The 12,784-nt window shown below is 37.5% G+C and overlaps 1 protein-coding gene across 1 annotated transcript in view; it reads right to left on the reverse strand.

Moving 5' to 3' along the window:
* The window catches only part of LOC139739182 (N-acetylgalactosaminyltransferase 7-like), a 31,593-nt gene extending 26,810 nt beyond the window's left edge, over positions 1-4,783 (reverse strand). The window contains exon 1 of the mRNA XM_071649800.1: positions 4,637-4,783. Coding sequence (XP_071505901.1) covers positions 4,637-4,783 — 147 coding nt within the window. The remainder of the gene's footprint in view (positions 1-4,636) is intronic.
* Between the last annotated feature and the right edge of the window lie 8,001 nt (positions 4,784-12,784).

Consider the following 12,784-nt stretch of genomic DNA (forward strand, 5'->3'; position numbering starts at 1 on the left):
AACTTCCAAATCATGGCAGCACACTACTGCATCTATGAAAGTACAAGTATGTAGTCGAATGCAATTTAGTAGGTTTCTTTCCCCATGATTACTAGTATTCCATGGAGATGTGCTTTATGCTAATACAAATTTGACCTTTTCTGCAGAGGGGACCAATCATCGACCAGTAACATGGTTTTTCTGGTACAGCGGGAGGGTGAATTAAAGATTATCATCGCTTGCCATTTTATAAGTTCCAGTAGTTGAGCTCTTGATTCCACATAATTAAAAACATGCAAACTTAGCGTATCTAACCCGCCCAAGCGCAAAATATTAATACTCATGTGAAAATATCCACTTTTACAGTAAATAAAAAGTACCATCTTTCAACTCAAATTACTACAGAATTGCAAGAATAAGAGCAAATTATCACATTTTAAAATCTTTTTTATTTTTTATTTTTTATTTATCTATTTTCTTTTAAGGAGATTACCAATTACTGACCAGTAACATCTGTCATGGTTTTTCTGGTACAGGGGGAGCGTGAATTAAAGATTATCATCGCTTGCCATTTTATAAGTTCCAGTAGTTGAGCTCTTGATTCCACAGAATTAAAAACATGCAAACTTAGCGTATCTAACCCGCCCAAGCGCAAAATATTAATACTCACGTGAAAATATCCACTTTTACAGTAAATAAAAAGTACCATCTTTCAACTCAAATTACTACAGAATTGCAAGAATAAGAGCAAATTATCACATTTTTTAATCTTTTTTATTTTTTATTTTTTATTTATTTATTTTCTTTTAAGGAGATTACCAATCACTGACCAGTAACATCTGTCATGGTTTTTCTGGTACAGGGGGAGCGTGAATTAAAGATTATCATCGCTTGCCATTTTATAAGTTCCAGTAGTTGAGCTCTTGATTCCGCAGAATTAAAAACATGCAAACTTGGTGTATCTAACCCGCCCAAGCGCAAAATATTACTCACGTGAAAATATCCACTTTTACAGTAAATAAAAAGTACCATCTTTCAACTCAAATTACTACAGAATTGCAAGAATAAGAGCAAATTATCACATTTTTAAATTTATTTTTTATTTATTTTTTTAAGGAGATTACCAATCATTGATCAGTAACATGGTTTTTCTGGTACAGGGGGAGGGTGATTTTATAAGATTATCATCTGGCAGTGAGATTTAAATACAATGACAGGAAGGGTGTCGTTCATTACATCCAGTCTAACTCATTGCAAGTCATGCAGACTGCAGATCATATTAAACACTGCTCAGTGCAGTCAAATAATTTGTGAGAATGTTTGATGTTGGCAGTGATGACATTTGATAGTCCTGAGTGCTTACAACTGATTACATTTCCTGCCACATAGACAATGAAGCCAATGGGCTCCCTACTATTTCATTTATATCATGAAGAAAATGGTCAGACATAGAATGATTCACATGTAACCCAGTATTAGAGCAATATGCCTAGTGAAAGGCAACAACAAAATGTGAGGTTATTTGCAAATCCTGAGTTTAGGAAATACAATAAGTATATTTCACTTCACTTCTAGGTTAACTATACACAGCCCAGTCGCTGTAAAAACGTGCTTCGCATGTCGTCTGGTCGGGCTACTTCTTAGTATCACTTTCCTTCAACACCATTCCCTCCCCCCCCCCCCATTTCTCAGTTTCAAAGTCTGAAATGAAACTTGATATGAAGATTTGCAGAGAATAACAAGAAAAAACATGTTTTTCATGAGTGAGGCATAAATTCTTCAGAGTGAAACCACAGGACTGGAAATCATTATATAGCAACACAAAGAATACCAAGGTCCCTTTCCACATTGAAGGGAAGGAAGTTGGCTACTGCAAAATCACAAACATTTGCAGTGCAAATTTTCATAAACTGCCAACCATTGAAAATTACCTTGTTGTAATACATGTACAGCTGTACTAGCATTCAGTGCATGGTATAGAACAAAACTTTTGTGTATTCACACATTTAACTTTTATGAATCTTTGCTCCTAGCAAAATTTGTGAAAGTTTCATGCACACCAAAAATATCTGGTTTTACAGCATGCCTAGCAATAAAGTTAACATCATATTCCGTAAGTGCATGATGTAAAGTTTGTGTTGAGGTGAAGAGAAATATGAAGTATTTAAATTGTTGGGACAATATATTGCTCAGCTCTTTGAAAAAAAAAATGTACTCAGTAAAGGTAGACTATGGGCATTAAATATGTCTTGAACTTCACAGATCTTTATAAAGTTTTGGTATAGATGACATTTAGTGTGGAATCCACATCATGTTCAAGTTGGTTTTCCCAACAAAGCAACATCTAACAAAGAATAATTATGGCAGTTTTATTGAAACCAGATCTATGTATAGTTAAATACAAATGTAGGTTATACACATGTGATATATACTTCAGGGCTCAATGCTAACTTTGTTTGTTTGTGTTTTGTTTTGTTTTGTTTTTTCTGGTGGCTTCTTCAGACCACTGAAATCTTTAATTTTGAAATTTTGGTGGCCCAAAAATGAAATATATTGAGCAAAAATAAAAGGAAACATAACAATCCATTTGAGTCCTAGTTGCCCGATCGGGTCACTGCTAATGTCAAGCATTGAGTACGAATGTGAGTATGTATACATATACATACATATATTAATTAATAAAATGTCAATGGGATGAGATGATGAAGTCATGGCTTCCCAAGTGTCCCATTCACTCTGACCTACAAATGTATATCCATATCTTCACCAAATTTCATTTTTAATATGAGATCAAGGAGAGCAACTTGCATTTTATGCACATCAAATTTTTACTTGAGCTCCAATAGCCTGGCAATAATGACTTTCAGCGGGATAGAGCCGTAGTTGCTATTGTGGACCACAATTATGATTTTTGTGATATTTTTGTGCAAAAAAGTAACAAACAATGGAATAGTTGTCAGTTGATAACATCTTCATTTCTTAATTTATTTTTTTTTGAGTGAACTGTACGATCCATATCCAGGCATCTGTATTTCAAACTGCTTTGCCAGTCAGTGCAAAGTGAACAGTGCATCAAGAAAAGAAAATATTACAAGATAAGAAATATACAAATTACTATTCTTTTTTAAAGCTAGTAAATAAACAGTATCAATTTCCTTTTACAAAATCAAGTTTTACTGTGTTCAAAAAGTAAACTTGACATTCATTAGGCACATTAGGTTAACCATCTAAGTTCCAAAATCAATGTTCATATAATCATATTCTAATTCATCTGTCTTACATAGAGAGGTGATGAAAATCTGTGTGCAAGACTATCAAACAAAGAAAAGAAAAAAAGAAGGCCATGATAGACAAACAAGTCTTCTCATATGCTGCAGCATGCACCATTGACATAAGGACATGGTTTACTTTTATTTCTCATTTACATCGTTTGTTATATACTGCAAAACACTAGGAGTGTTTTTATTGTTGCTGTTTTGGTTTCTTGCTATAACAACAACAACAACAACAACAACAACAACAAAAAAAAAAAACCCCTACAAGATATCTTAAAAATCAAATATCAGCATTTATTTTATGCAGTTATTAATCCAGGTACATTACCAGGGCTCAAAATACTCTGAGGCCATGAGGCAAGGCCAATGGCGTGATGCCCCACCAACTGGTCGCAATGACTTTCCAAAATTCAGAGCTCGTTTAAGACCACTCCTGGCAGTGACCCTTCTCTGGTAAAAGTAACTACTATGAAATCTAATAAGTTTGAAGACAAAAAAGTAAATTTTCTGCGTCTCTGCAAAGATCCTGCATTAACACACACATAACTATATTTTTCTTCAAGAATGTGGTCTAAACTACTCCATTTCCCCTAGCATTTTCATTAAATAAATATCAAGGTACCACTACGTACAGTATCACATCCTAAAACAATTGGTAACTTTTGTTGCCAGTCAAAAACACGCCAATCAAATTAATGTTGGTGAAAGAGAAAAAAAAAAAGTAAATAAATTTTGGCCTTGATGCCCCCATAACTAGCCCAGATGCTTCCTCAAAAAACAAATGCATAAATAAAAAAATGAGAGTCAAGGCCAAAGTGGCCATGAGGCGTGACCCAAATAAAATGGAATTTTAATTTGACTGCTGCATTACAGATGTAAAACATAGAGTAGAACCCTTCTATTTGTATTTGTATTTTCTGTGTGGTCCACTAAACAGTGATCTGGTTTGAGCACATTGATATATAATTCAGACTTAATTGAGTGAAAGATATGTTTTGCAAGCTGATGACATGACAGCACTCACAAAATGTGATTATTTTTTTTTCTTTCTATCTCTCCCTCTCTACTCTCTCTACCTAGTTATAGTAGTTGGCATGTTTAAATTTGCAAGTCCCACAACATTTAATGTCACAGCCAACTGTAACAAAATACACTAAAGACAAAAGTGACAACAAAAGACCACTGAAAGGAAACGAATTAAGGGTGGGAAGTGGAAGATTAACGGCGTCGCCGCGGCATCTTCCCAAGTATTAAAGTAGTAAAAGATTCGTATGTATGTTCTACATAAGATGAACGTGCAACCACACACAAATACATTCGCGTGGGACTGAGGTGACACTGAAACGGCCAGAATGAAAATCAAACCTATACTCAGTACTTACCTCTTTCCGGTGTTTTTGATTTGTATCAAGGCCATGTCTATCATCATCCTCAGACATTTCCGGGATGAAAAGAAGCGTTCTCAGCATGAAAAATATAGCTACACAGAGAGTCAGCAACAGGACACACCTCTTCGCCCGAAACCTCATCTTGGCTACCTACTGCCTCTCTTTCGACCACTGTCGCGGCGACACATGCACACACGTACAGACGTTGTACGTACACGATCACGACGGTGCGATGCGGCGCGGCACGCCACGGGCTTTCGGTGTGAAGTTCTGCACTCTAGCTATGGCAGGAAATCTGCGACGCGATGATAATGAATGGATGCGTGCGTTGGTGGAGTCGGCAGGGGTTTTACTGGCAGCTGGGCTGCTGGAAAAATAACCACCGAGCATCAATCCTAAAACCACACACACTATGAAGGGCCTATGTTGTGTGTGGTTGTACTCTGATTCGTCCAGAATAGTGTAGGGAATTATACGTCTGTCAAAGCACTTTACAAACAAGGTCAATGTCAAGAGAGGATAACGGTGATTTCATGAATTCAATGGCCATGACAATGAAATAGAGCTATAGTGAAATAGCATCTATTAAAATGTACTAATGATTATTACCTCCTCCCTCTAGCTCTTCGGTTATCATCCCTCCTCATCCTTCTCCCTTCCTCATTATCATTATAACATCTTCTCCTGTCCTTCTCCATCTCTTCTTCCTCCACTTCCTCAGCCTCCTCCTTCTCCTCCTTCAAATCCATCTCTTCTTCCACTTCTGACAACTTCTGTTGCATCTTTTCTCCTCTTCATCTTTATTCTCGTCCTATCTATACCAAAAACCACAAATAAAATTTGATAGAACATTACTGTTTCTTAAGCACCTAATACAGACAGACGGTAGAATTCGACACTTAAAGAGAGTTTTGAGTAGATTAAGGAAGTTTATTAGCAAATCTAGTTGAGACTCAAGACATCATGTTTGAGGCCCAACAGCATCGCTGAAGATATTGTGCTTTATACACTTTATTTTGCATTCATTGCAAGATTCTGTAGATAATGAAATAGTTTCACGAATAGTATGATGTTTCATCCTGTCAACGTGCGGCAGTCACTTTTGTAAGAACAATGTATAGGCTTACAGTTTTCATGGCCGTAGGCCTATGTGTCTTCCGTGACGACTGATGACACAGCATTTCTAAGATGGTATATGAAGAGTTTGATAGCGAGACGGATTAAGTGCCTTTTTTAATTCTAAAGAAAGTCCATAATCAGATAGAGCAAAATAAAAACCTTTCCAACGATACTTCACTTGTTACAAGGAACATTCTTGAAGATAATATGACTAAACCTTAATGTTCCACTATTTTCCTCTGTTTTTAGCAGCTTTAACTGAAAATATCTAAAATTAACACGAATCAAGTAGCTAATTCGTTTTGCGATCTAACTCTTCATAATTATTATGTCAATACAAATTACATATTACAATATTTTTTTTTCAGATTGAATCAAAGCGGCCTCATGAAACCTCAATATCTTCTCCGCTGACGAACATCTGGGTTTACAGTAACTCTTCGCACCGACAAAGGGAACCTATACGCATTTTGCTTTATAGGTGGCGCTAGACTCGAGGCCCCAATTCGTGCCCAGCAATACTATGCCCGACATAGCTCACCCGAAATCGAACGGGTGAACTTTCAGATGTCAGAACTGAAGCTGAAATGATATTCCGTGTAGTTTACCACACATAACTTTTGTTCTTTAAACGTGCTTGATAAGAAAACAAAATTCTACTTAGTGCAAGTCGAGATCAACGTACAATGGAACAAATAAACATTTGCACGCTTTTATTGATTTATTACTTCTATTGTCGTATGTTATTGGTAGGATGTCATTGCGTTGAAAGATACCTAGAAGAGTTGATATAAGCGAATACACAGACAAATCAATAGTAGGCCCTACCATGTACATTTTTAGTGTTAAAATCTTTATTTCCTCATGTTTTGACTTCAACGACTTGAGGTGGAATTTTTTCGTTAACCCACTTATTTATATTCATACAGATATGGCAATTAGTTTTTGCAAAAGCTGTTCTTTTCAAATCACGAATGAATTAGGAACAACCATCGACTACGTGAATGAAATCTGCGAGATACTGCAGGGGAGCAACGCAGAATATCAAACACAAAGGGAAGAATAATAATCAAGAGAAAGTAAATTGGATGATATAGACCAGCAAAGAAAGGGGTATAGGAAAGGACCATCTCATAGAATGTGATGAATTTATCTCAGAGAGGGCTTGTTTGAAGCTTATAAGATTGCGTTGTTACAATATACGATCAAAATTAGTTGATATATTTCATGTCATATACAGTATATTATGAAGAAGAGGAGAGTATACAGGTCAAATTCATTCCCTAAATGCTGACCCCTGTTAGGGGACGAGACGCATCAATTGCTACACACCGACGCAGAACTTTCATATTTTGATTACTATTTCCTTACTTCTTCTGCGACTCTCCATACCATCACGACGGAACCAAGAAATTTGATGCTACGATTGAGAAGACGTTTGAACCGTATCTTGGCAACTTATGCGTCTTCTTAGTTTCTTGCATCAAATTGTTTATGTTCAGATTTACTTTGATAAATTAAGGTCTTTGACCAAAACGTCAGTCCAATTTTTTTGGCTCCTGCGGTGTTCTGTATACGACTGCTTTTACACTTGATATCTATTTGCTACACACCGACGCAGAACTTTCATATTTTGATTATATATATATATATATATATATATATATATATATATATATATATATATATATATATATATATAACTATGAATAAACATGAAATAGACATCACGTGACAAGAGTCAGATGTCGTATTGTGTACATTGTAAAATGAGCTGCATTTTTTTTCCTTGTTTCGGGACCTCCGAGTATAAAGTCGCTTGTGAGGACTCATACTATCGACTGCATGAACATCATTGTACTAATGCTGGCACTAACATGTCTGTGGCCAGAATGAAAAGTAAACAGTTAAGACAAAGTTGGTGCCTTTTAAGCCATCCGTCTTTGTCATTCTTACGCTCAATATTTGCCGAAATATATTTTCCTTTCACTCTCGCAAAACGTTACGCGCGGTTACCATGGTTACGTCGTTCAGCGTGTTTGCCCTTCCCTCTTGGCCCTTGTAGGCGTTCTATGACTGGCATTACACACTCCGGCAAACACACCAAAACCCCTCACAAGTTCTCTCTCTCCCCTCTCTCTCCCTCTCTCTCTGCAACGTGCAGATACGCGCATAATACCGTGTATGATGAAATATCATAATTCTCTATACATTCTTGCCGTATCTCTGTTTTGATTGTTTGTTTGTATGTATGGTTGGTTGTTTGTGGCTTCGTTCAAGGACGTTGGCAAACACTGATTTTTTTTTTCCCGAAGTATTCTGCTCTGCTGTTGGCCGTGCTTTTCTTGAATTAATTCCGGTTAACGGTGATGATAATTTGTCGCACGTTAAAGAACGAAAATAATTTATGAGGAAGCTTGGAGGTAAGGTTCTAGACCTGACCTATAGAACTCAAGGCGCGCTAAGCAGGTGGTCGTTGGTTTCCTTATACCAGGCTCATATCAATAGTATAGATACATGTACAACAGTGAAATCTGACACGAGATTGGAGACCTGGCGGCATTTGATGAGCGAGAGCTATCTGTTGGGATATGCTTCCTTGTTTAGTGATGACATAAGATTCTTCACATCGAACACTCGAGTGTTATACGGTGAGAAAGATGGATGTCTAGCTCATCATATTGAGTATGATTCAAAACTATGGCGTTCGAAAGCAAACGTTATCTCAACATGAGCCTTTTTATTTATACAACAAGGTAAGTGATTCGTATGCTGCAAAGGTCCATCACTGTCGAGTTTTGGTTGAAATGAGCAGTGCTGTATTCAAATGAGAATTAGAGTACAAGGAATAAGAAGCCATCTAACATTTTGTTACATGTATGTGTGCGTGTGTGTGTTACTTTGTGAAGTAAGGTAACAAAATACATCTTTTTGAAATCCTTTCCAGCGAGTGTATGATACTAATTGTTACTCTTTCCTCATGAAAGAAAAAAAATACTGAGATAGTGCACACTTGTGCATTATTATACAAATAAACATCATGACGGGTAAACTATTTTTAATTGACGGAAAACTTGTTTGGTTTGTAAAATCATCGAGAGCGTATGATCGTGACCCATTCAGAAACAGATCAGTGATCAGCATCAGCTGACCTCTTACATAAGAATAGATTGGTGTCATTTCCTCGTTTGGTTGGTAGATCTTTCCTTGACAGTGTCTTGTGTGAGGTTTGTCTGTTTTTGAATCGTATAGCAGTTACCACTTACTTCCTGTCAGGTAACAGAAGCCATATATACCCATATGTATATTATTACCATCCCCTACAGCAGGTCGAGGTGTAGACGTTGACAGAAGGGAGTGAATCTACCAGCAGGCAGGTCGAGACGATTTGCGTGATTCGTCGTGTTACAAAAATAAAAGGGAACGCCCGTTCACCGAAATAATCGATGAGGCTTTGTGCTACATGTAGGTGCTCTAGGATCACTGTTCGGCCAAGCGAGCTTCACAATGAAGTTCAGTTTATAGCTCAATTCAAGACAGGTTTAGCAAGGATCTTGCTCATGCTTCGATGCCTATTGATTGTGTCCACTCCCGGCTATACATCTGCCAAGTTTTCGCCCAACGCGTACGCATTTCTCCAGGTGGCTTTTTCGTGCAAGATGCGATCACGAGACAACTACAAATCTGGAGTCGGAGCTCATGGACTGAAGTGAATTCGGAACGGGGAGCTTTCTTTCCATCTCCCTGGTCGGACGTTGCATCGTTCTCAGACAAACACGGGAGGAAACGATGACCGATAACCATGGCAAGAAGGTAAGCATTCTGTGTTATCCTTGTGCAATTCATTTCCGCGTTGTGATAGGTTAAGTCCCGAAAAATTAGAATAAAAGCCTCGATCAAATTTCAAGGATATCGCGCTCATAATCAAAACACGACATGATTTTAAATGATAGCCATACCACAACCGATGTATGTCTTGAAAATAGAGTATCATTATCGCAGAATTATCGGGTAATGATTATTGGCCTATATACACTTTACTGCCGCGGTATGCACAACAAAATTTCAATCGACAAATGAAAATGATCCATAAGCATGATAAGAGTCGAGTGAAAAGCAAACCTAATTGGGCCCCCTACTGATGATTTTGCGCCTTCACGTTTGTGTGGAAATGATATCATAATGACAGATTCTGAAAAGAAAATAATCTAAATTAAAGGTTAGGGTCCTATCCTGAAATGCAAGCGGTGAGGAAATGCACCTTCATAGGCGAGTTTAGAATTCTGTTGATCCATGAAATATTGATTAATCGTGGATATAACCCAAGTTAAGCCCTTCTAGACGATTGTATGCAGCTATAGGAATAGACAGGTCACTGCAGGAGATCGTTATATTTTGGTAGTGATTCGAGCTAGCGTCGTGAAAAACGCGACCTTGGTTTTCTTGATGGAGACCGAGGTGGCTAAAAGGCCGAGTTGCCCCGTAGGCCGAGTTGGCACATGTCTATGTACGTTATACCGCTACTAACACATGGGTCCTAACACATCAGGCAATCTTATACCTCGTACCTGGGACCTCGTGTAGAGACGCAACAATATATACGAATATAATTCTACTTTTTCTTTTATATCTAGACATGTTAATGAGCTATAGTCTTTTTTTCCATGTTCTTCATAAATATTTTCGAGTGGAGCGTTGTCAGTCGAATCTAGAGTTGGGGCGTCTACGAGATGGAAACAGGCAATGAAAGATCCAGACCAAAGTTAATGGTGCAAATCTAAATAATATTGTTCTGTTACAATAAATTGCAGCATTGCTATTTGCCACTGTACAATTACATCTGCGTTTATCCATTTCTTTTTCTAGCTGACGTCTGTCGCAATTTTGAAAATAATGCTTGCAGTTTCATGGGGACTATACTTGACATACAAATCAACACGTTCGGAGAATGCTGTAATTGCATCTATTACAGTAACAATTATTGCAACGGTTGCCAATTTCAGTAATTACAGCTATTAAAGTAACAATGATTGTTTGTTTGGTGGCTGGTTGTCATAGCAATAACTCAAATTGTCAACAAGTCTTTTTAGACTCAGGCGTCCAGCAAAAGTTATGATGCTGCTGTGCCCTCTGTCATACCCATAGATAGATGAATATCTAGTAAATGGGCCAAAGGGGAAAGATATACGTACATGCAATATCATACTATGGTTTTTGTTGTTTTTGTTGCTGTTGTTGTTGTTGAAAATGCCAGAACGTCACAGACGATTATAACGTATTGTTAGCGATTTTTGACAAGAATTTCATCGACATTTCACATTGAAGAAGAACTTTGAAAAGCTGAATTTTATGTTCCCTTTTCCCTTTCTAATCTATGGGGCATTATTCTCATTCATGGAAGTAATGTTAGTATGAGTTTCAGCCACATCTAGTTGCCGTACGTAGTAATTGACCTCTCTCTAAGGTCTAGATTGTTTCTCTATGGTTCACACAGTCCCTGGTTCACGTGAGCCCTTTCAACGTTCACAGAAGAAATCGCGCAACGAACAGTGCATCACTGATCCCAAACACATTTTGCTTTCTCTAATAAGTCCGCCCTCCCTCGCCAAAATCCAGCAAGGTTTACATTGTCTTCATTGAGTTAGGGAATATAATGTATAGTTGACCCAAAAATCTCATTATTATTAAAATGACTATATGCCCGCAGAACCGGAAGTCGTTATCAGGTTCAGGTGGTGTCCAACTCGCACGGCTCATTAATAAACCAGAACGACTTCTATACAAGCAGCTCGTGCGCAGGGAGGTGGCTCCCTGTTGTTTGAGATCAAGGCAGATTCAGTATATTATATCTCTTCATGAATTATTGTACAACCTGTGTCAAAAGATCTAAGCTAAAGACCAAACCACGCGCGTTTATTTAGTAACAAAAGTGTGTAGGCCAAATGTGGCAGAAAACAAAAAGCAAAAAAAAAGACAGAAGAGCAAGAGAGCATCGTAGCATGTCCTGTGTACAAGTTCTACCATGATATAAATACATGATATTGTATATATATATATATATATATATATATATATATACATGCGTGTGTGTGTGTGCCAATGTAATATCATACAAAATTTGATGTTCTGTACACACGATTTCAACAAACAAAATGATGTTCACAGTGAGAATTAATTCTGATGTCTTGCCACAAAGGAAAATTATAAGAATGAATCTATAAGGAATACCATGGTCAAGACCCAGATGTATCAGTGGTAGGACAGTGTCTTGGGAAAGTTAAGTGTAACTATGCATTATTATTTGTTTTTTCTATTCTCATCCTGAATCTACGTCAACGAGCATGTCTATTCTCCTGTTGTAAAATGAGATATTCCAAATATTTGTCCGACAATTGTGACATCCCCGGACAAAGTCAATATTGATTCCGCTTTATCACGCCAACGTCTACCATTAGACACGGCTGTTTGCGATGTATAATGCCCTCGCATGCACAAGAGCAGAGGTTTCCACACCAAATATTGACCCTTTTTATGCGTCAATCATTCAACATTCTTGAAATATCCAATGCAAGTGCGTGATATAGAAACCTTTTTTCGCTCTCATTAACGAGACATAGATTATATTTGTAAGCATGTATATACAATCATTCTTCATAACATTACCTGGTCTTCAACAACAACTTTTGACATCTTGATCTTTTATGACTGGAACACCAATCATAATCTCTCTTCAGGCATGATGTCTATCCATCATTAACTGAATAACCCCGTACGTGCAAAATACGTTATATGGTATGTGTACAGTCTGGCACTCCAACCCCAACTCCCCTCCCCACCTTCTGTCACTCATTCTCTCTCAACAATGTTTACTCAAACCTGTCGAGCAAAGGAAGTTGCACTATAGGACTGTGAATGATACCTCCTTGCTTGTAATACCAGGATAGGATGTAATGTGTGTTTTCACCATGTATCACGAATAATGCAAATCAGAGAAGTCGACTTACTGAGTACATTGTAAACGCT

This window comes from Diadema antillarum, unplaced genomic scaffold (assembly GCF_040938485.1).
Source record: "Diadema antillarum isolate AM-2024a unplaced genomic scaffold, OU_Dant_1.0 scf00000029, whole genome shotgun sequence".
Taxonomy (NCBI): Eukaryota; Metazoa; Echinodermata; class Echinoidea; order Diadematoida; family Diadematidae; genus Diadema; species Diadema antillarum.